Below are 23,100 nucleotides of genomic sequence, written 5' to 3' on the forward strand. Positions count from 1 at the left end.
CCTGGCTCCCCCAGAGAGGTAAGGCAGGATTTGGGACGTCTGGGAGCAGAAGGCGGTGGTAAAGGAGCTGGGGAGGAGGAGGAGGAGGAGGAGGATAAAGAAGAGAAGGAAGGAACACTTGGTGCTGTCCAGGCACTGGGGCATGCTGAGAGAGAAAGAATGAAAGAAAAGTAAGAAAGGAAAGTGATGGAAAATGTCACCAAGAAAGCAACCAAACTGTCTTTGTACCTGTTTGTGAGGTATCAGAGACAGCAGGGGGATGGGAGGATGGATCAGAGGGTAAAGAGGAGAGAGTAGAAGTGGAGAGGGCTTTAGAAGGGGTGAAGGTAGAGAAAGCCTGAACCTCCATGCCCTCAGCTGGAGAGGAGCCACTGTGGAAGCTATGGGGTCTTCGAGGAGCTGAGATGGGCAGCAGAGGTCATACAGGAAGTAGCAGAAAGAGAATAGAAAGAAGAGAGTGGGAACCAAAAGACAAAAATGGTGAGTGAAACTAGAAACACAGAGCCAACCAAATTGGAAAAAGAGAACAGAAAAAGAATGACAAATGCAAACAAATGTGCTGATTTTGGAAAAGCCCAACTTATAATAAATAAATAATGCTTTAAACTTGTCTCACACAAGGGAATAGTGTGGCAAGAGTGTGATGAAAAGCTCTCTACCACTCTCAGGTAAATCTGTGTTAAGGTGAAAGCTGGAGCAGATATAAAGCAGGGGGGGGGGGCAGCTTTCCTGGTTCTGTCCAAAGTTCAACAATACTTCACCTCTAAAGCTCACTGATTAACACATTGTGTTGTACTTATTAGCAGTCTTAGGTGGAGTTGCATGTTTAAACTATTTCTTGATTAACAATGCATGCATTCACCCAGCACTTCATTACAGCATCCCTGGCTACTGTTAGTGAGCTCCGGTTTTTGTAGTTGTCTTTGTGTAGGCACAATGATACTCAACCTGGAAATCTCAATCTTTAGCCCGCCTGTTATTCAGCAACAAATACCAGCAAGTAATTCCCCCAAAAACAGTGCTGGAAGTATCCTTTAACAAGAAAAAGTACCAATACAGTAATATAAAAATACTGCATTAAAAGTAAAAGTCCTGCATGAAAAACCCTACTACATTAAAAGTACTGCAGTATTATGTGTGATGTAGTGTGCAGTATTACAGTAAAAGTACTGCAGTATTATGAGTGATGTAGTGTGCAGTATTACATTAAAAGTACTGCAGTATTATGAGTGATGTAGTATGCAGTATTACAGTAAAAGTACTGCAGTATTATGAGTGATGTAGTATGCAGTATTACAGTAAAAGTACTGCAGTATTATGAGTGATGTAGTATGCAGTATTACAGTAAAAGTACTGCAGTATTATGAGTGATGTAGTATGCAGTATTACAGTAAAAGTACTGCAGTATTATGAGTGATGTAGTATGCAGTATTACAGTAAAAGTACTGCAGTATTATGAGTGATGTAGTATGCAGTATTACAGTAAAAGTACTGCAGTATTATAAGAGATGTAGTATGCAGTATTACAGTAAAAGTAGTGCAGTATTATAAGAGATGTAGTATGCAGTATTACAGTAAAAGTACTGCAGTATTATGAGTGATGTAGTATGCAGTATTACAGTAAAAGTAGTGCAGTATTATAAGAGATGTAGTATGCAGTATTACAGTAAAAGTACTGCAGTATTATAGTGATGTAGTATGCAGTATTACAGTAAAAGTACTGCAGTATTATGAGTGATGTAGTATGCAGTATTACAGTAAAAGTACTGCAGTATTATGAGTGATGTAGTATGCAGTATTACAGTAAAAGTACTGCAGTATTATGAGTGATGTAGTATGCAGTATTACAGTAAAAGTACTGCAGTATTATGAGTGATGTAGTATGCAGTATTACAGTAAAAGTACTGCAGTATTATGAGAGATGTAGTATGCAGTATTACAGTAAAAGTAGTGCAGTATTATAAGAGATGTAGTATGCAGTATTACAGTAAAAGTAGTGCAGTATTATGAGTGATGTAGTATGCAGTATTACAGTAAAAGTAGTGCAGTATTATCTTAAAGACAGATTAGATCATAACAAACTATATCAGCACAGAGTCTGCCAGAGTAAATTTGTCTGTCAGAGCAAAGCCAGACGCATTTCTGCACTGACAGACACATTTACTGTCACTGTAGAAATGGAACAGATCATTTCAGACATTTGGCAAGAAATTTCAAACGGATACTGGGGCAGAGCTCAGTGACTCAAAATGATGACATTCAGATCCATCACTGGTAATCAGTGATATGATTTTCATTTCCTTACTGGGCATATCACAGCCCAGTAAGAAGTGTCTCAGACCTATTGTATATCACTTTACATAACTCAGCTTGTTCTTTTCATTTCATTTCAAGAAACAAGGTCTAGATCCAGGTCTTCTTGACATACCAACTTCCATGTGGGAACAAAATCCAGAGTTTGTTTTTGTTCCACCTAAATGCCTAACACTACATGCCTAATAGTGATAATCCACTACACCACAGGAGCAGCCTGCTATGGTAGATTAACATGAATTCCCTTGTATGTTTAAGTAATCTCATCTACAATAAATGTTATTATAAACTTAATGTTAACAGCAGCTTGTTTGAGATTAAAACTGTGTCTTGTACCTTTACCTTATGTGGCCAATAACAATGGTGTGTTAATTACTGTACCCCTGGCCTATATTTAATTATCACATTAAGAAGGTACTTGTAAAAATGGAAGATTAAAAAAGAGAACATATGTAGCAAATGTAGCATCTCCATGATACTGTAAAGTAAATTCTCTATTAAAAGTCCTGTATTGAAACAATGGCATAACCAGCACAAACACATGAAGGATGATTGTTAATAAAGTCCTGATTTAAAATATTAAGGAGTGGCTCACATGGTAAATTCAGTATAATGTACATTTCCATCAGAAATACTCTGATATATTATTTCCAGTCACTTCTCCCTGTTATTGTCACTGTCTCTTTTTTATTAAGCTACAGTAATTAACCTTGAATGACATTTAACATTTCCTGCAGAGGTTTCAAATTATAAGCTTACTTTAAATTCAGTTTGATTACCAGTCTAGACTGCCTCCAGAATTACTGCTGTGGAAATGTACATTACACAGAATTTTATGGAAAATTACAGCAAATCAGAAGTAAATATGATACCATATGCTTATAAATTCCTATATCTAATTTATGCCTGTCCCATATAAAGGTCTGGTTTTCTCTGCAGTTGAGGTAAATAAAGTCCCTGGACAGCATTAAATGATGAGGCATAAAATAATCTGATCCTAAAAAAACAAGACCACACAAGATAAGAAATATCTGATTACCGATACCTGATCCGGCACTGGGCTGGAAGATTTTGGGAAGCGCAGGAGGGTGAGCACGTGTAAAGGCTGGTAATGAGTAGGCATAGGGGGAGGGCCGAGCCGGCTGAGTAGTGCTGGATGGTGGTCGTGTGTGGGTTCGTAATAATGTGGATGGGACAGAAGGGTCTGAGAGATCGGGCAGAGGAGGACGAGATGGGAGCGAGATGGTGGAGGAAATGCCAGAGGACGTTTTCCTATTCATCTCTGAGGTTACTGGGTGGAAGATAGGAGATGAGATGAATGGGGGAGGAAGGAGTGAAGAAGAGAAAGTGATTGAAATGATTGAAAATGGAAGAGAAGCAGTAAAATAAAGACACATGAAAGTGAAAATGTAGGAATGAGGTTTTGCAGTATCTTTGAACAAACCCATAAAGAAAGCAGCAGTAAAAAGAGATGTTATGGGGAAATGAAAAGGGGAAGAATGAAATGAAGAGAAGGCTGCTGAAATGAACAGTGAAAGCACTCATATGCTCTAAAAGCAATACAACTACACAGTAAAATCAAGACAAAACTGACGGCTTCAACGCTGCAAAACCTCCATTTTATATAATTTTCATGTTTTAAGAAACTATGGCAGGCCAATGGGACCAACTAGGAAGTAAATCAGGGGACAGGAAGTTACCTGTGGGGCCTGCTTCAACTACAGGCCTCCAAGCCAGGTCATGTATTCTTGTAGAGGAAGGGGCTAAAGCTGAAAAGAAAAAGAAGAGAAAAGAAAAGGTACAGCAGGGAGAAAGAATAAGTGGAAAAGGAACTGAGTTTGAAACAGATAAGAAAAGAGGAAGTAGCAGTTAAAGGGAAACAATTCAAAGAGGAATAAGAAAGGTGAGAGGGGAACATCCCTGCCTGACTCCTTGACGTTTGGAACTCGCTAATTGCTGTGCGTACATTCCTGAGCTATATTTCATGCAGCTACATTTTAGTTTGAATAGATTTCATCAGGAGAAAAGTGAAGGGGAGTGCTGGTGTTGATGTAGAAGATGCTGACATTGAAATTAGAGACACAAACGTAACATAACGTCTTCAGTTCCTTCGGGATTAATAAAGTATCTGTCTATCTGTCTGTCTATCTATCTGTCTGTCTATCTATCTATCTATCTATCTATCTATCTATCTATCTATCTATCTATCTATGTATCTATGTATCTATCTATCTATCTATCTATCTATCTATCTATCTATCTATCTATCTATCTGTCTATCTATCTATCTATCTATCTATCTATCTATCTATCTAGAGACTACACATAAAACCGCCTGAACAGAAGGGTTTCTAAATCCTGGAGGAAAGGAAGGTGAAACTGGAATATTAGCCAGGCTCCTTCATCTTTTAGTTACATTCATTTGTTCTGAAAGTTTTAAATTCACCCTACTTGAAAAAACATACATCATTATTGTTCACTTTTTTTTTTAATTTTTAAATGTTTTGGTTTTGGTTTAACACTATTCATTTATAGTGAAAATAAATACTGAATCACACTATATTATGATCTCATGTTATCTAAAACAAGAACATAACAGGCATAATTATTTATATTAATGTATTGAAAGTGAAGGATGCTACCTTTGAATGGTAGGTTTCATGATAACAAACATGTATACCAACTGCATAAAAATAAATCATTTTGAAATATTTTTATTTTGCACTGGGCCACTTTAGGAAAAGTTTTAGGGTTATAGAATGTTATTTATTGTGTCTGTATTGCTTTCAGTGGCAAAATGGGTCAAATTTGACCCTAACAGTATGTAAGGGTTAAAACATTTGTTACAATTGAGAAATAAGCTTTTCAGCAATCAAAGTAGATAAACTACAGTATCTAATGATGTCACATGTTTAAATGACATCAAACATATATTTTGATGAAGATGCAGTACTAGTCAAAAGACACACTATTGTATTTACAAAAAGATAATATCAGTTGATTTATCAGTCTAGTTCTTGTCTTGATATATCACAGACATACCTACCTTTATAATGACCCTGAATCAATATTAAAAGATTTGATCATGTGTATTTATTTAGTCTATTTAGTTTTTAGTTCTTTATTTAGTTCTATTTAGTTTAGTTGTTGTCTGCATCTATGTTAACTTAAAGCCACTCTTACCTGTCTTGCATTTCACACAGCACAGAAAAAACTGCAACAACCCCCCCCCCCCACACACACACACACTCACACACTCCCTTCCCCCTCCCTTCATTTGGTCTGAATGATATGACTGGAATGATATGATTCAGTCAGAGTTTTCACAGAATATTATGAGAATGGAATAATGATGAGTTTCTGGGCCTGGTGGATCTCTCTAACGTTTGGAGTGCTATTACCTTATTAATAGCATTTTAACCTCAACAAAAACATTTGTGAAAATGTAACAAAGGTGAGGGTAGCTTTAAATGAAATGAAGCAACGCCAAGCTCACAGCACGACTGGTGAAACAAGAAGAGGACAGCCTGACCCTAACCCTAACTCTAACCCAATCAACTGAGCTCACACTGCAACAGATGATTGGAGCGACTCCAGAAGGTGGGTTCCCTTCTTGGTTTTGTGAATCAAAGCATTCGGTGTATGTCATTTCTCCAGTACTGTGCCATCACTGCTACATCTAAAGTAACCTAAAGCTCATATCAAAATACTATTTTGAAAATGGAAAAAAAAGATAGTGCTGCTAACTTACATTCACTGAAAAGGTATTACATGTATTATTGCCATATTATTTGACTCACATGACTGACACCCAAATACTTGAAGAAATATGGACCTTAAATATATTACCATAAATATTAATTATGGTCACTTAAATCAGCCTCACCCCATCAACAAGTCAGATATTTGTCATTGAGTTCAAGTAAGCCTCCGGTAAGGATTTCACTTCTGAATGTCAGAGGGAAAGATCAGCCTCTTACCAGACACAGCAGTAGCTTGTCCACTTCCAAAGCCGATCCTCCTTTCCTCGCCTTCATCATCACTGTCATTAAAATCATCTAGATTGCCAATGTCACTCTGTTTCATACTCATTAGACTGGCCAAACTCTGCATGTCCTCATCTCTGTGGAGAGTATACAAAGAATCCTCTTAAAACACTACATGTATAACAAATATCCAGAAACAGAAATATTGATTATAAAAAAGACATTATGGACCCGTGTTTCAACTGCTGATCTCAGTTTTAGGATACAACTTTACACCAGCAGAGTGAGTACTGTGATGCTGCTGAGCTGATGACTTACGTTGCTTTGCCTTCCTTGAGAAAGACACAAGAAAGGTTCAGTTTCAGTGTGGCTTCTACCACTTTAACAGACAGCGGTTTGAGCTTCAGTGTTACATCATACTGGGCCGGTGTGGCGCTGGCATACTTCTTCATATTGACATCAGCTGATGCCAAAACCTTCCGACGGCCTTTTGTCTCCTGCCAAGTAAAATGAATGGATAAGAAAGTCAGACTTAAACAGGAGGGGATCAGTCAGACTTTTCCAAATAAATAATAAATAATAAATAAATAAATAAAATTCAACCAGACCAAAGGATAAGACAGAAATGGCAGACTCACATTTTCAATGACAAAAGTCCAATCCTTGTCCTCAAACTCCTCAGCAGCAGGGTCCTGTTAACAGACAAATCATGTATGGATGCCTTAGCCATGCTATTGCCCACCCATATTAATAACTGAGTTATGCATGTCCCTCTTATAATCCAAATTATTCATACTCCATACCTTGAAGAGTGTAACAGTGATGTCCAAACTCTCTGGGACCTGCCACATCACCAGGCCTCTGTAAGGGTTCTTTATCCCCGGCTGCCAGCTGTGCAGCTGATAGAAAAAGGTAATACAAATAAAGAGTTCAAGTTCAGAACTGTTGCCCAAAATTGAAAAAAAAATCTTTCTTTGCATGAAAGGTTCATACAGTACCAAATCACTGCCATGGCTTGAGCTGATAATGCAATCATCTTTTAAATTAAGAAATATATCATTTCCAAGTGGACCTCTTTGGAGCTTTCAACCGCATCTCACAGTCTTCAGTGAGTAATGGTTAAGTATGGAACTTAGGTTAAATTATAACAAGTTGTATAGTATATGGGTGAAGATGGAACTAACTCCTGTCTGTTCAAAGATAGGGTCTGCTGTGACTGTCAGATGTACATTTCCACCTAGATCTTTCTCTGGTCGTCCACTGACTCCTGCTCAATGACCTTTGACCTCTTCTCAGTGGATGCTTTGAGTGGTTTTGGTCTGTTCACAGACAGCTGGTGGTCTTGTGAACAGTCTCGCTTCTTTCTCTGATGTAGTGTTCCAAACAGCTATCACATGTGTTGTTATAGTGATGTCATAAGTCCATTTCGTCCACTAACCACAGGGTTGGTGGTTTAATCCCAGGTTCTTACTGTCCATTTGTCAAACTGTCCTTTAGAAAGTCATTCAACCCCAAGTTACTCTCCATGGTCAGATACATAGGAGCCTTGTATGGCAGTTCTGCCACCATCGTCTGAGTTTGAAAGGGTGAATGAGAGGTATACATTGTTATGCACTTAGTCTTTTAAGGTAGAAAAGCGCTGTATACATAGAGTATGTCAGAAGTCCACCCTTCTACGTTATTCTAGCATTCAACATGATGAAACATGTAGGCAAACCAAAATGCTCCTTCTACGATGGCTATAATACATTTTATTATCTCAATCTTCATCTCTTATCCACAAATCAATTTAATAAAGAAGGAAACACTGTGTCTATGCTCCCTACAGTGCACCAGGTGTCAAATATCATGCAAGCCCGCAGATCCTTACATAAATGTCCCTACATGTCTGAATACAGTCATAAGGAACATTGATATGAGAGACACCTACTGTATGTCTGAATGACAAAAAGACATGATTTAACAGAAAACAGCAATGTTACATTTCCCGTGTGTGATAAGGGTTATATAACAAGTCCAGTCTTCCTCTCAGTAGGGAGTCTTAAAGGTGTTGAATGGTTTGTGGTAGTGTAAGTGTTGACACCTTGTGACTTGAAGACTCTGGTTAGATGAGCTGACAGTAATGTCATGTACGACTACCGGTCTTAAGTTTCATCATTCACTCCTTATATCATTGACTCCAAACTGCTGCACCTCCCTGTGTATCCTCCTTCTCACTGATCAAATGGTGTTTTCTGTATAGGAGGGTCCTCATCACTTCTCCATATGCTACCACTTGTCACAAGACACTGAGCCACCTACATTGACTGAAGAAGACCATGAGATGCAGTTGAAAGGTCAGGAATGAACCTTCATGCTCAAATTAGATATGTTGTATAAAGTGAACAATCTGGCCGGTGAAGGACACTAAAGCAAAGGGTAATGTTGTGACCAAAGTACCAATTTTGGCCAAAAAGTCAAGCAGTCACCAAAACTGAATGCTTATGAACATATTCCTTCTCATTCTCCTTCATTTTGTTACCTTCGTGCTGTGTCGTCTGTTTCTCCTGATCCATACCACTCTCAGTTTGTCGGGCTGCCTGGAATCACAGCAGAGCATACAAAACACATCAGTTTTTATGTGTACATCATGATTATTATTATTGTATTATTACTATACCCAAACTATTTCTACACATATCAACAGGTTTCAGAAAGGATGTTTCACTTCCTTTTCAGTTTGACTGCTGACCTTTTGAGACTGTATTTTAGTCTCCACGGTGAACAATGTGACATTTTGATCACAATGAGTGTGATGACGATGATGTTCACTCATTCATGATTCTCTACATAATGGCCAAAGTGAACTCTGTTAGCAGGAAAAGTTCAATTTTTGATATCTATTAATTCATAATATGACATAAATGATACTGTTTGTTAAAGTAAGGCAGTGCACATGTCATTGTTGCACTGTGCATTTTTTTATGACACTATTGACTTTAAAGTTTGGTGTGGTCACTATGCGAGTTTAGTGGGTTAGCATTCTAACAATGGGAAGCTAATGGGAACGTTGCTAGTTTTATAGGTATTTTGTCACAACCTGGATTGGATAAATGAATAATAAGTGAAATATCTAAGTATGAAGTATCTAACAATGGTGCTAGATGAATAGTTCATTTCTTCCATTAATTTCATCCTAAAGGGAACATGAATGTACAAACATGGTAATCAATCCACAGGTTGAGACATTTCACTTAAAACCACAAATGTCAACAAGTGTCACTGGAAAAGTCAGTCATTAGGGTTTATCCTTTGTAGAACGTAAATGGCTGTACAATATGTCATGGTCTTCCATTGTTTAGTGAGATACTTCAGTCTGGACTAAAGTGGTGGACCACCCAACACTGCCCTCCCTAGAGTCCCTAGCAAGGCTAGAACATTGCTTTCCAGAAAGTACTAGTAATGAATTTTCATCCCTCTTTCTTGAGCTCTGTAATGGGACATAAGGGCATTTCAACAAAGAAATGTCTCATTGTCCGTGATCTTATTTATTTTCTGTTCATCTGTGTGTCCTCTTACTATTCTTTCATAGCTGCATCAACCCATTGTACCCTGAACTATCAGGACATTTCATCTAATTTCATTTACTCTAATAATGGGGTGGAGCACAGGCGGTACTCTATCAGGAGATGATAGCTTGTCAAAAACAGGCCAAAAAAACAAACAGCATACACACAAGAGCATCTGTGTGCTTTCAAAACACTGAAGTGAAGGTCTAGGCAACGAGAAAATGAAAATCTTGTGACTGTGTGAGCATATACCCAGTGACAGAGAATACCAATACTTTGGATAAACAGCTGTATTTGGAGTTCTTTAATATCATATATATTAGGACACTTTTAACACCAGTTTTAGAGGGTCATTTTTGATTATTACAAGTAGTTTATGTCTTATTTATGTAGACCCTTATTCCCATAGGTAGTAATAACTACTGCGATGTGATGGGGCAAGAGACTTTGATGGATTACTGAAGGGGCCTACTGGGCATTGACCCAGGGGGGTCAGAGGACAGCAGCAAGTCTTACTGGCAGTCCTTATTGTAAAGTCATGAACTGTATTAAAAGCTGGACAGCACATATTAACTTTAGAAGGCCTCCATTAAAATAAGTGAAGTCATTTAAATATTTGACAGCAGAATATCTTTGCTTTAGGAGTATATAACATATAACGTAACATCTTATAGCTCTGTGCCTAGGGGCCCATTGTCTCATAAGCAATCAATAGGAACCCAAGCAGATAGGTAATAGGCCTTTCTCAATACACACCAATCCCAGTTTGGACATGCATACTTAGGAGTTCAAACTTGGCAAGTTGAACTCAGGACACTTAACTGTAGAGGACAGGAGGACACAGTATACCTAACTGTACTCTGATAAAATAACCTCAAGTCAAAAGGTCTAGGGACAGACTGTTTCAGAAAAAAATAACATCAACTGTGAGATTCAAATAATGTTCTCCAATCTCTAATGTATAATTTAATATAGACTTTTAATATAGACTGCTGTTGTTTTGCTAAAAAAAAAACATAAAACTTTGCCTTCATAAAAACTAATGCAGCAGTGACAAATATGAGATTTCATCAGTGAATGTCAAACTGTATTGTCCAAAAGGAATTAGATAATGAAATGCTACGAAAAATGGTAAATGACCAAAGGGCTGCAGAGCTCAGGCTGTTCTCCCTAGGATTGCGATGGACATTAACCAGCTGGTTCTCTCAAGAGCTAAGCTTTCAGCAGCTGAGATGACCAACTGGTTTCACCTGGCCAGCAAGTCCTCATATCTTCCTAAACATCAGAGCAACTTTCCTCACACTTTTCTTTAAATTGACAACATATTGGAAACCTAATTGGTTACTTTCATACGTGATAAAATATCAAAACTTGATCAAATAATAGGAGTCCTAGCCTGGTTCAATATTGCCACCAGTTGGCACGAAATGTATTCTGGGATACTTGGCTGTCCTAAGTCAACACAGAGACAGATTGGTGAGTCTCCTCCAGCAAGAACGCTGCTGGTCATTTGGACTATTCTTGGCTAAATGCAAGCTTTAATAGGACCAGTATTTGGGCTGTGACCAATGACGTTTCAAATAAGAAACTGGGTCGATATAGATAAAATCTTCATGTCGATTTATAATTTAGTGAAATTTATAGCAAAGATTTTACAATGAACATTTCTGGATTAAAAATACAAAAAAAGAAATGTCCATTTCTGGCTAATCCAGTTTATTAAATGCATTATCACATTGAGGCAACAATTCTCTAAATTTAGTCTTATCATCCCACACACCCCTTTTTTTGGGCATTTTGCCTTTTTACTTGCTAGTATCTGGCAGAGAGGCTGACAGGAAACAGGGAGAGAGAAGGGAATGACTTGCAGCAAAGGTCTCTTGCTGGAACCGAACCAGGGACGCTGCCATTATGTGGCATGTGCTGTAATTACTCGGCTACCAAGGCGCTCCATGTCACACTACTTTTAAAAAACTTTTCACTACTGTTGAATGTTATGTACTCATTTGTCTTCCATAGCAGCAAATCATGAAGATGAGCAGTAAAGGTACTGGAGAGGAGAGTAGAAGTAGGCTAAGTGGACACTAGTGAAATGGATATCATAATGTTGGAAGATTTTGCCAAGAGGGAGGAAGTAAATAACAGACAGGAGAGGTCCCAACACTGAATGATAGAGTATAGGATAGCTGTGTGTGTGTATTATTGTTGTTCAGGTGGATCTCGTGTCTCAAGTATTTTGGAGCAGGATTGTTATTGTTCGGATCATCCAGATAAACTCTTGCTGTGTTTACAACCTTGTCCCAACACTCGAGTGCTCATGCTGCTTGACTCAACCCAGATCTCAACCATTACTTACAATGACTCATACAAATGTTGGTCTTAACTGTGAAAATAGATAGAATAAAATTGCATTCATTAGATATGGTATGAATAAATTGATATTTCTGGAAGTTTCAAAATAAAAGGTATCACTGTTATCAATATTGGCTCCTTAAAGTCTACTTTTTGTTAAACCCTTGTGGGAACAGTAAACTTAGGCCTTCGTCTAATGTTGCATGAGCCTCATAACAAATGTGTGGATTGGTTAGAAAGGTTATGAGAGAGAGAGAGAGAGAGAGAGAGAGAGAGAGAGAGAGAGAGAGAGAGAGAGAAAGAGAGAGAGAAAACAGAAATAGATGTCTGCCATGAACCACCATGAACTTCACAGAGGCTTAATCGCAATCCTACACCTGCTGCACTATCTATCATAGAGACGTTTCAATAGTGTTTTTAGCTCTGGTGGTGTGTAGATGAGAGCTTTGCAGAGTATGATTTCTTAAAACAGAAATCCACCACACACACACACACACACACACACACATCATAACATCATATCAGACGTGGTGGCTGCAAATATAACTCTGGTGTTTGTTTTCATGTGTTTGAGGTAGAAGGTGTTGGAGGTTAGTAGGAAGTTGTTGACCTCACAGCTTCTAACTAGACTGTGTAAACCCTCTGATACTGGTCTGCTGTTGAATGTGAAAGGTTTTTACTGATCGGTTCTAGCTCATCCACATTTTCCACATTCTTGTCATAGACCGCAGAAAGCACAAGCATACTGTCTGTGATGTCACCCATGACTTCCTCACCGTTAAAGCCCTTCACACCCTCATGATACAACCTCACAGGTGATTTTGTTTTTTTTACATATCCTGCCTGATTGGCCTTTGTGTTAGGACTTTGTTTGATTGACGTCTCCTTCGCTGTACTGTCTGCTTTCCTGCACCTGCTAGGGAAAAAGAAAAACACCGCCACCTGATTCACTTCAATGAGAGCGCTGAGTCGGAACAGTGTGTGTGCCAATGATGACAGCATGGGTAGAAATAAAAACAGGGTCATCCAGCGAAAAAAATTGGAGCGATGTAATCCTACTGTTTGCTGCACAATTGTTGGAGTTGGAGACTTTTATGAACCAGTGTGCAGTGTCAAAGCCTCAGATTAGACTGGCTGCCAGCTGCTCTTTTAATTGATTTTAAGATCCAAGTAATTACGTTTGAAGTACTTCTGGTCTCAGATTACATCTCTGAGCTACTCCTCCCTTATCAACCTGCCTCAGATAGGACTGCTGCTAATGCAAGGTGGGGACTAAAGGACACAGAGCTTCTGCTATTATGGAACCACCTGTAAATTCAGGATCTTCTTTTAAGTCATTTCTGCAAACTCACTCTTATCATAAGGCTTTCTACCAATCTTTATTTATTGATTTACTCATATTTCACTTGAAAGACACATGTGGGAATGTGTTTGTATTTGGCATTTTATTCTGTCTGTCTTGTCAAGTGCCATAAGTGCTGTATAAATAAATATGATTATAAGGATAAGGTAAGAGGGAAATACAAAATTGACACAGTATTCTTGTAATAAGTGATAATAAATAAAATAATAAACAATCTATAAATATTATATACAATAAACAATCTCTACAATTCCTGGGATTAAACAATAAGGACAGCCTCATTCTTATTAGTGGGAGTGGGAGCTGTGGTGTTGGGATTATGATTATAGGGTCATTTCTTTTTATTAAAGCTTTGGCCATTGTTTCTAATGCTACTGAGATCTCAGAACAAGATGACACTTTTACTTGTCTTTACTCATTACATTATTATTATTCTATGTAAGTGTGTGTGTGTGTGTGTGTGTGTGTGTGTATTGCTGTATCATCTTCTTTGTATGTGTTGTACTTTGTGACATGTCAGTGAAAAGCATTATATAAATACATTTGACTTACATGACTCAGCTCAGTGTGACAGGTCTACAAACACAAGCAGTAGGTTATAAATAAATAAACAGATTAGTGAAACTGAAACAATCTGAAAGTGAAAATATGCTGTCTCTTGTAACATCCATCACAGTTTACACATCCACTTCCTGCTTCAACTTTGACCTAGTGCCTTTATCACAGCAGAAGGTTTGACTTGCCATAACAACCTTTATGATGTCTCTGATCTATTCAAGTGTCCCAGTCATTTATGATGTGTGACAGTGAACCAGCATGCAAAATATCAGGACCCTGAAACTTAAGCAGCTATATAGACTCCAGCCATCATACCTGTTCTTTTCCTACTGTGACCTGGTCAAATGTGTGCTGTGAAAAAGGCCTGTGAGGGATTACTGGAGATAATTCAAGTGTTTTAACTTTCAGTTTGGCCTCAAAATAAAGTGCTTTAGATCATTGGGCTTGTTTGAACCTGTCTGATCATCTGATTGCTTGAATTTTTTACCATGTTGGACCTGTTTGTGTCACTATTCCCAGACTACTTGGGAGAAGAGACAATAGGCAACATTGTTTTAAAAAATAGTCATCATTGATATAAGAAGTTTTTATAAATCACTGTTTGGTGGAGCTGCTAGCAACTCTGAGCTCACTAACCACTGCTGTTTGGTTTCATCTTTAACAATGTGTTGTATTTTAAAAGCTTGTTATATTATCCATTGTGTCACACACCTTTGTTATTATTATTATTATATTAGTGAAGATAGTCTGGTGTCTTCAGTAACAACAACATTTGAATGATGTAATAATCTGAGCAGATGTTTCATCAGTCAGAATAAATCAACAAATATCCATCTTTCCATCTTTCATCATGACAGTGACAGATTGTAGTGGTAGCAGTGGTAGCAGTGGTAGCAGTGGTAGCATTGGTAGCAGTGGTAGCAGTGGTAGCTGTGGTAGCTGTGGTAGCAGTGGTAGCATTGGTAGCAGTGGTAGCAGTGGTAGCAGTGGTAGCTGTATGTAGCTTAGTACAGGTTATATGAATACTTTGGTAGAAGTAGTAGTTTATTCTAGAGCTCAATAGATACTGGATTTTTGGGATGCATGTCAATTCCAATGTTAGAGAGTGAAAAATTCCAATACAGATATACCGGCTGATAGGGCTGTGCAATATATCAATATTATATCAATATCCTGATATGAGACTAGATATGGTCTTAGAATTTAGATATCATGATATGACATAAGTGTTGTCTTGTCCTGGTTTTAAAGTCATTTTATGAACGTACAAGATTGTTCTAGCTGTTCTATTTTTTACCCACTTTGTCATTGTATTCAATTTACTGATGATTATTTATCAAAAATCTCATTGTGCAAATATTTTATGAAAGCACCAAAAGTCATCCTTACAATATTGTTGTGATATCGATATCGGGGTATTTGGTCAAAAGTATAGTGATATTTGATTTAATCTATATCACCCAGACCTACCAGCCAATAATCTCAGTAGTATCACTGGTGGTATATTAGTATTAGTAGTAGTAGTATTAGTAGTAGGACTACACTATAGTATAGAGTTAGGGAGTTATGATTATGCTGCTTTCACTTCTGTCTCTTCAATGTTTTATCCATAAGATTCATTCTTGTCACACATAATAATAGACATACAGTACAGTACAACCATCAGCCAGTCATTTACACACTCTGATAAAATGACACACTTCATATTAGAGTTGAGGCTGGAGCCTGGCTGCTGCATGTTCTTTGGTTTCACAGAATCACATGATGTTACATAAAGTGTGAACATGTGGGATCTGTTCTGGTGGGAGATGTCACAGTTACTCAAGAACTACTCTCTGGTTTTGGGATCACTGTATGAAGACACGAACCAATACTGAGACATTTACCAAATACAGCTAAATGATCATTAACATCATTAAACCCTGTGTGATCACATTTAGTCCTCAGGAAGCCAGTCAGACAGTTCCCTGTGATCAGAAATATCATATTCTCTACGATATTCTGTTCAATTCAATCATAGGTGAAAGTATGGAAGCTCATTTCTGCCAGTAAAAATAAAAAAATGATTAAAAGTTAGAAATTATTTAAAAAAAAAAAAGATGTACATTGTAATTCAAGAGTGTGACCTACTAAGTCATAATTATTAGATATTATTAATTTATTGTTAAAATAAATGACTTAATCCCAATTATGAGGTCAATACCAAAATGATTGAAGTCATGAGAGGCAGGCACACTAAAAACTACACAGCACTGTACCTGCTGACTACCGTTACATTATATATTGCATTACATTATACTATAATCTCATCATTCCTACCCTTGTCCTCCTGGCTCAAAATTGACCCGAGGACAACAGGCAAAAACACAAAAATGAGGTATAGTTTCATTTAAATGAGGCCTATTGACCAGAATTTCCCACAAAACAGGTGTGTAACCTGTAAATTGGAATAAAGTTGACCAAAAAAATCTAACATATAATTGGGGGATAATACCTTATGCTTTATAAACAGTCAAACCAGACCAATCAATATTGAGCCAGGGAGGACAAAAATCGCACAGTCAGCAGGAAGACAAATAGGTTTATCTTATTACATTATTTTCTCTTACCATGAGTTTTTTATTTTGGTCAGTCTTCATATTTCATCTTTTTGTTCCTGGTAGAAATGAGCTTCAGCGTAAAATTAAACTCTTTTAAGAAAAACCCCAAATGACCAAATAGCCTCCAGGAAAAAACCTTAAAAATCCCCATGACGACCAAATAAAAACAAATAGGAAGTCTGTAATTTCTTAAATCATAATAGTGAATCATACTACTGATCTTGATCACTTTCACTCATCATATTTGACTTAGGTGAAAAACACTGATTGCATATACTCCATTTAAAACCCTCTGTTCTATTGATCTTACACTTGCAGTCTCACTTCTCTATTTATTTAACATGTCATATCATACTATTGTGAGCCTCAGATAATAACTGTAATACAGAACAATTATAATATATCAATTCTCACACAGAGTGGGCAGATTGACTGTATGACGGGATCAGCCAGGAGCACAAACGTGTTGATACAGGTCGGTGTGTTTAACACTTCATGAGAATTACGTAAACTAAGTGACAGGAAGGGAGGCCACGATATGCAAGCCAGGGCTGGAGGATTGGAAACACATGCTGACTGCAACGTGAGTAATGATAATGGAATTAAATGAACTCCTGCAGTGCCAAGACTCAAGCAGTCAGACACAGACTAAGCACAGTAACGACAGAGCAAACAGAGCTCTGCCACATAACCAGGTGTGAGTGCTCATTTAGGATTCTCACCTATACTTTATACCTCAGTCTGGATTTTATTCACACAACTGCTGCTCCTGTTCATTACACACTATTTAACTATTTAACAATATTGGTTTCTTCTGTTAAAGGTGTGAATGTATATACAGTTTTATTATCTTGCCAAGACTAAGGTATTATATCATCAGTATTAAAATCATTTCAATAATACCAGTTAAATGAATAGTTTCCTTATCAATTCATCTGTTGATTATCTACAGAATAGCCTATTCTGTAGATAATCAATTATTTCTTTCATTTATAAAATGTCATAAAATCATCCAGACATGTGTGACATCTCCAGTCCACTACCCCCAAATATTCCATTTATATGATATAAAAGCAGCAAATCCCCACATTAGATTTTTTTTTTTTTTTTTTTTTGCCTTGTTAGTTCATCACATTATCAAAATTGTTGCTGATGAGGTTTCATTCATCAAATGATCATTGCAGCATCATTGGAGATAACTTCCTCAGTTCCTCCCCAAAAAGCCCCCAGGTTCACACTGTGTCAGTTAACTGTACCTACTCTCATTAATTACCATTTTTATTTATTTATATATTTATTTATTTATATATTTATTTATTTATTTATTTATTTATTTGGTACCTCTAAAGTATTACATCAAGATAGGTCAGGTAGATCCAATATTATTACCTAATCCTGTTTACATGTCAATTAAAGGGACCTGGTGTCAAAAGTCTAGTTTTAAGACTAAGCATATACAGTGTGCATATATTTGATCAGAATATATAAAAGTTGAAAAAAACCCAGAATAAGAGAACAGGGGTGCAGCTGTTAGAGGTTAGAGGAGTGTTTGGAGGGCTGGGTGGTGGTGGTGCTGAATGCAGACCAGGTGGTGCTGATGGTGTGAATGAACACATCCATCCTTATCTTGACAACACCTGATGATTACTCTTTCCTACAACCAGGTCAGCTGTGAGCATGGCAGCAGGATGTCACACCCGCTTTATAATATTGTGTATCAAAAAAGCAGATCCGGAAGTGATGGGGGCGGATTCTCACTTCTGAAACACACATCACTCACTACCTAGCAGTGTCAGCAGATTTACATAAAAACGTACCTGCCTGGTTGAATATAACGAGTTAAAATACAGATTAAGACTGTTCTCTAACAAGCAAGGTCCTGTCATCTGAATGAGTCACGCACAGCACGTATTGTGTAGAAGTTAAGTGAAGAATCGCAGAGAATGGTCTAGCAGCCTCAGACATGACTGATGGGTCAGTCCTGATCTCTCAAACTAGTCAAAGTAGTCTCCCGGTTCTCCAGCCCGGAGCTGCTCGAGCTTTCTCCCCGTTAAAGGAGAGTGTTCCTGCCGCTGTCACGGGTGCTGCTTAAGGAGGAATGTCTGATGCTTATAAATTAATTAAAGTATACAGTCTAGATCTGCTTTACGTTAAAAGTGTTCCGAGATAACTTGTGTTATGTTGATGTTAGCCCTGTATACATAAAATGCACTTATGTGTCCAAACAGCACTTCATTTCAAAACAGTCAACTTTTAGAAACTGTGTATGCTGCTCGCTTCCGCCCATTTGTGTATGAAGGAAAATAGTAATTATTATAGAATAACAAACCAGCAATAATAGGTCACATTTTATTGACCTATATATATGCTGAACGCGGTCCAATGGTCATTCGATGCAGTTTTATTGTGTGGTGTACATAAAGAAAAATGTTCATATTTCTAAATGGAGTTTGGTATGATTCTATCGCGGTAAAAGAAAGATTGCAAATCATTTAACACTTTGGTAGAAGACAATATAATGGCTCTATCAAAGGAAACGCAACACATTTGCTGTGTATTAAGAAGTTATTAGTGTTACTTACCATTTATTTGTGCATTCTATCATCAGCTCTTGAAAGGAGGCAGCAAACTGGAACTTGGATGCTTTCTTTCCGACCCGCTGGAGCCGCTTCCATACCGAGGTCATGGTCGGGCTTGTCAAAGCTCACAGACACGGTGAACCAGCCTTCATAGAAAAGAAATGTGTATCCTCCTGTGTTCCTCTGCTGGGACTTTACCGGTGGAAGTGGACGGAGAAACTCCACCTGCGCCGCTGACAGCTCCACTCCGGCTCCACCCTCCCTCTCTCCTCCTCACGCAGTCTGCAAAACAAACACACGCCTAAAGTCGCAGCTGGCGTCAAGCTCACCAACATACACCGGAACAATAAAGATTTTCAGTTTAAAAGAAATGTCATTAAACCAGCCCCGAAATTACTCTGATCCATCAGGTCTAATGACATTTGCGAAGTCTAGAAGCGACCTATGATTAGATTATTTTTTAATAATATTTATGTGTGGGGAGGCAACAGGAAACAGACGTTTCAGCCTGTAAATATTACGCATTTGTAATATATTAACCGACATGAATGTGTACACTGTCACGAATACAATTGTGAAGTCTTAATTGTATTATTTAAATGGTAAATTTAAAGAAATCATCAGAAACAATAGAAACAAGTATGAAGTACTCATCCATTCACATGTTATTAACTGTAGAATGAAATTAGACATTATAAATCGGTTATTTTATTTTAAAACTGTAATAATGGGAAGATGGGACAATTTAAACGTTTTAAGGTCCTTACTTCCGGTTTTGCTCTAGTTAATTGCGGCTGGTTTGACGCAGCAGAAATGATATTAAGCAATATAACATGCTGTACAAGTGACACCTATGACTACATAATCTGCAGGATCATCTAATAATAGGATGTTGTTACATGTGATGCTCGAGCTAAAGTCACCAAAGTTTAGAAATGATGGCAGTAAATCTGTCATAGACATAAAAAGGGGTACAGCTGCAATATCACAGCAAAACTGAATCTGTGGGTACTGTAACTCAACACAAGGATATTATAGTAATATCAGGCTTAATACTACTGAGGATCAAATTTGATAATCTTGAGTAAATCTATTTAGCTGAAAGCCACCAGCGACTGTAAGGGCTAAGTTACACAGATATCATTTGCTTTTATATACTAATAAATAATAGCAATGATTTTCTTCCTTCCTTACTTATGTAACATAATGAGGACTGTAATGTAATGAAACAAACACAGGCCTGAGAGAAGCCAAACCATGATGAGTGACTTTCAATGAAGCTGTGTTGAGGGATATTATCAAGGACTGAATACTAACAAATCACCTGTTAGTCTGTCAGAGGAAAGTTTCCTCTGTCATGACTCCCCCTCAGCTGGAGGGACTTTTCCAGTTTAGCCCAGAGTCTATTTATAATCAGTCGCTGATACACAGAGCAGCTGGGAATAAAATGTAGCCTCTAAGAACACACATGTAAACACTTGCTTCACACCCTGATTAAAAATTCCATATCAAGCATTTATATTTTGACTTCATACTTTATTATTATGTTTTTTATGAGATATTTGTATTGGGTCCCATAAGTAACAAGTCCACTAACCTTGCTTTCATCTAATTTAAGAAAAAAATGAAATGGAAGATCACAAGTTACAACACAGTGACAATCTTTTAACCATCTTTAAGTGATGTTTTGGGGGGCACCAGGGGGCGGCACCATGAGCTGTAATTATAACATCTGATATATTATCACTTCATTGAATTAATACAATGAAAGCACACAGGAGCCTATTTACACATCGGACAGACATTTATTTGCATTCTTAGTCATAGTTGTGTTAGTGGCTTTCCTTTTAGTTCTGCTTTTGCCTCCACCACCAACTCCTCTGCAGATGTTAATGCTCCATCGTGTTCATCTAACATCTGTTTATCTGAGCTTTTTCACTGGGGGAAAAAGTGATGGCTTAAAGACACAAAGTCCCTCTGAAAGTGAGGGCAACCATTCCAATTTAATCAGTTATATTCAATTTTTGTTTTTTCAAAATGTGTTAAGGGTTAGGATGAGTTAGGTTGAGTTTCAAATTTTGGATGGTGATTAGTTTATGCAGTTCATATGGTCAATTTCATGCAGCATTATTATATTATTATATGAAGGAAATTAATGGGGATTGTTTTTATAAAATCAGATGATTTTCTAGGTAAGATTAGTACAGACAGAAAAGGTTTGGGTACTTTTTACTTAACTTCAATGTGAACTGGGTTAGTCCCTGAATGTGTTCTTATCTGATTCTCCATATTCAATACATTACAGGGGGGAATGTTTACATTAGTTCAAGAGAACATGCATCACACAAATATGACTTTTGTTTTGCAGTTGCATAAGGAAGCTGTTTCAGTTCCCTGTTTTCTCATTACATATGCTGATATTGTCAAATAACACAATGATCATTCATTTCCACAGCTACAATGGTAGTATGCAACTGCACTGTATGAATTTCAAGCCACATGACACTCCCTGTCTGGAGTCTGCAAACAATAAATCTGTGAGTACATTTTTCTTTTCTAAATAAACTACACACAAATACTTTTACCAGTTTCCAAAATAGATTGTATATAGATTGTTATATTGATTGGACTACAAAGTGCCCCTTATGGAGGCAAAGGGGACAGATCCACATTTCCAGGCCTGTTGTTTTTTTTCAACAGCGGATTAGCTTCACATGTGCATATCAAATACATGAAATACAACAAGAATTGCAGAGAATGATTAACTGTAGAATATTAGATGTCATGTTGATTGTGGAACTTGTAAAGTCATTTTGTTTCCAGCAGGTCTTGGTGCAGAAAAAGAGAGCCACATTAACCCAGTCAGGACTGAAGAGATATCCATGTGTTACGTTTTTTTGGGGGAGTTTGGCAATATGTTTGATGACTGAACAAGAATCTAAATGTTCTGATTGAAGTTGAGGTTTGGATCAAAATCAAGTTACAATTGTCCAGTTCATGCTAGCAAAGCAGCAGTGTATAAAATCGAGACTATAAAACTTTTGGATTAAACGAGACATACAATAAGGTGTCGTCAGCATAACAATAAATCCACATCACCAGACAAGACTTTTGTTATTCTCAACAATATCTATAATATATGTTTAAAATTCTGGAAAGAGGGGTGCTCCCTGGCCAACGAGTCCTTAACATTAAACTACAAAATACATTGGGGGTCCATGCACACCAGAGGAACACACCGAAATGTTTTCTGATCTCACATCTCTATCAGCAGTCAGGACAACATCATCCCAAAACAGTTACAAATCACTGTTAATGTTGTTTAATAATGTAAGAACACATGTCTGGTTAGGATGAGACACAAAAACAACTGGGTTAGGTTGAGGAGAAGATCTTGGTTTGGGTCAAAATGATTGTAACATTGTCATGGTTACAATCACATGGTTAAGGTTAGGGGACAATGAAGGACATGGGTTGTAAGATAAACGTTGTTGACTTGTGGTTGGAAATAGGAAGTAATCTTCCATGTTAAATAAAATGCCATTATTTCAAAGACCACCTTGGAAAGAATGTGTTTATATAGCAAATAAAGGCTTGGTTACGGTTAGGGAAACATTATCGGTAGAGCTAATTATAAGGCAAACACTAACTGCAGGTCTGTGATGGGGAGCCATGATGGGAAACTATACTCCTATCACCATTACTACCTCAACACCTTTACTTTCCACATTGCTACATGATTGACCCTGCATTAGTATTGAGTGTTAGCATTCAATGTACATCATGAGGAATCGTCCAGCA

The 23,100-nt window shown here is 37.5% G+C and overlaps 1 protein-coding gene across 1 annotated transcript in view; it reads right to left on the minus strand.

Moving 5' to 3' along the window:
* Window positions 1-19,540, minus strand: part of ehbp1l1a (EH domain binding protein 1-like 1a) — a 47,099-nt gene extending 27,559 nt beyond the window's left edge. Inside the window, exons 1-6 of the mRNA XM_053343858.1 lie at window positions 19,303-19,540; window positions 8,821-8,878; window positions 7,103-7,198; window positions 6,938-6,991; window positions 6,618-6,796; window positions 6,294-6,436 (exon numbers count right to left, since the gene is read on the minus strand). Of these exons, the coding sequence (XP_053199833.1) occupies window positions 6,294-6,436; window positions 6,618-6,796; window positions 6,938-6,991; window positions 7,103-7,198; window positions 8,821-8,878; window positions 19,303-19,406 (634 nt within the window). The 5' untranslated portion in view covers window positions 19,407-19,540. The remainder of the gene's footprint in view (window positions 1-6,293; window positions 6,437-6,617; window positions 6,797-6,937; window positions 6,992-7,102; window positions 7,199-8,820; window positions 8,879-19,302) is intronic.
* Between the last annotated feature and the right edge of the window lie 3,560 nt (window positions 19,541-23,100).

Source organism: Scomber japonicus, chromosome 22 (genome assembly GCF_027409825.1).
Source record: "Scomber japonicus isolate fScoJap1 chromosome 22, fScoJap1.pri, whole genome shotgun sequence".
Classification (NCBI taxonomy): Eukaryota; Metazoa; Chordata; class Actinopteri; order Scombriformes; family Scombridae; genus Scomber; species Scomber japonicus.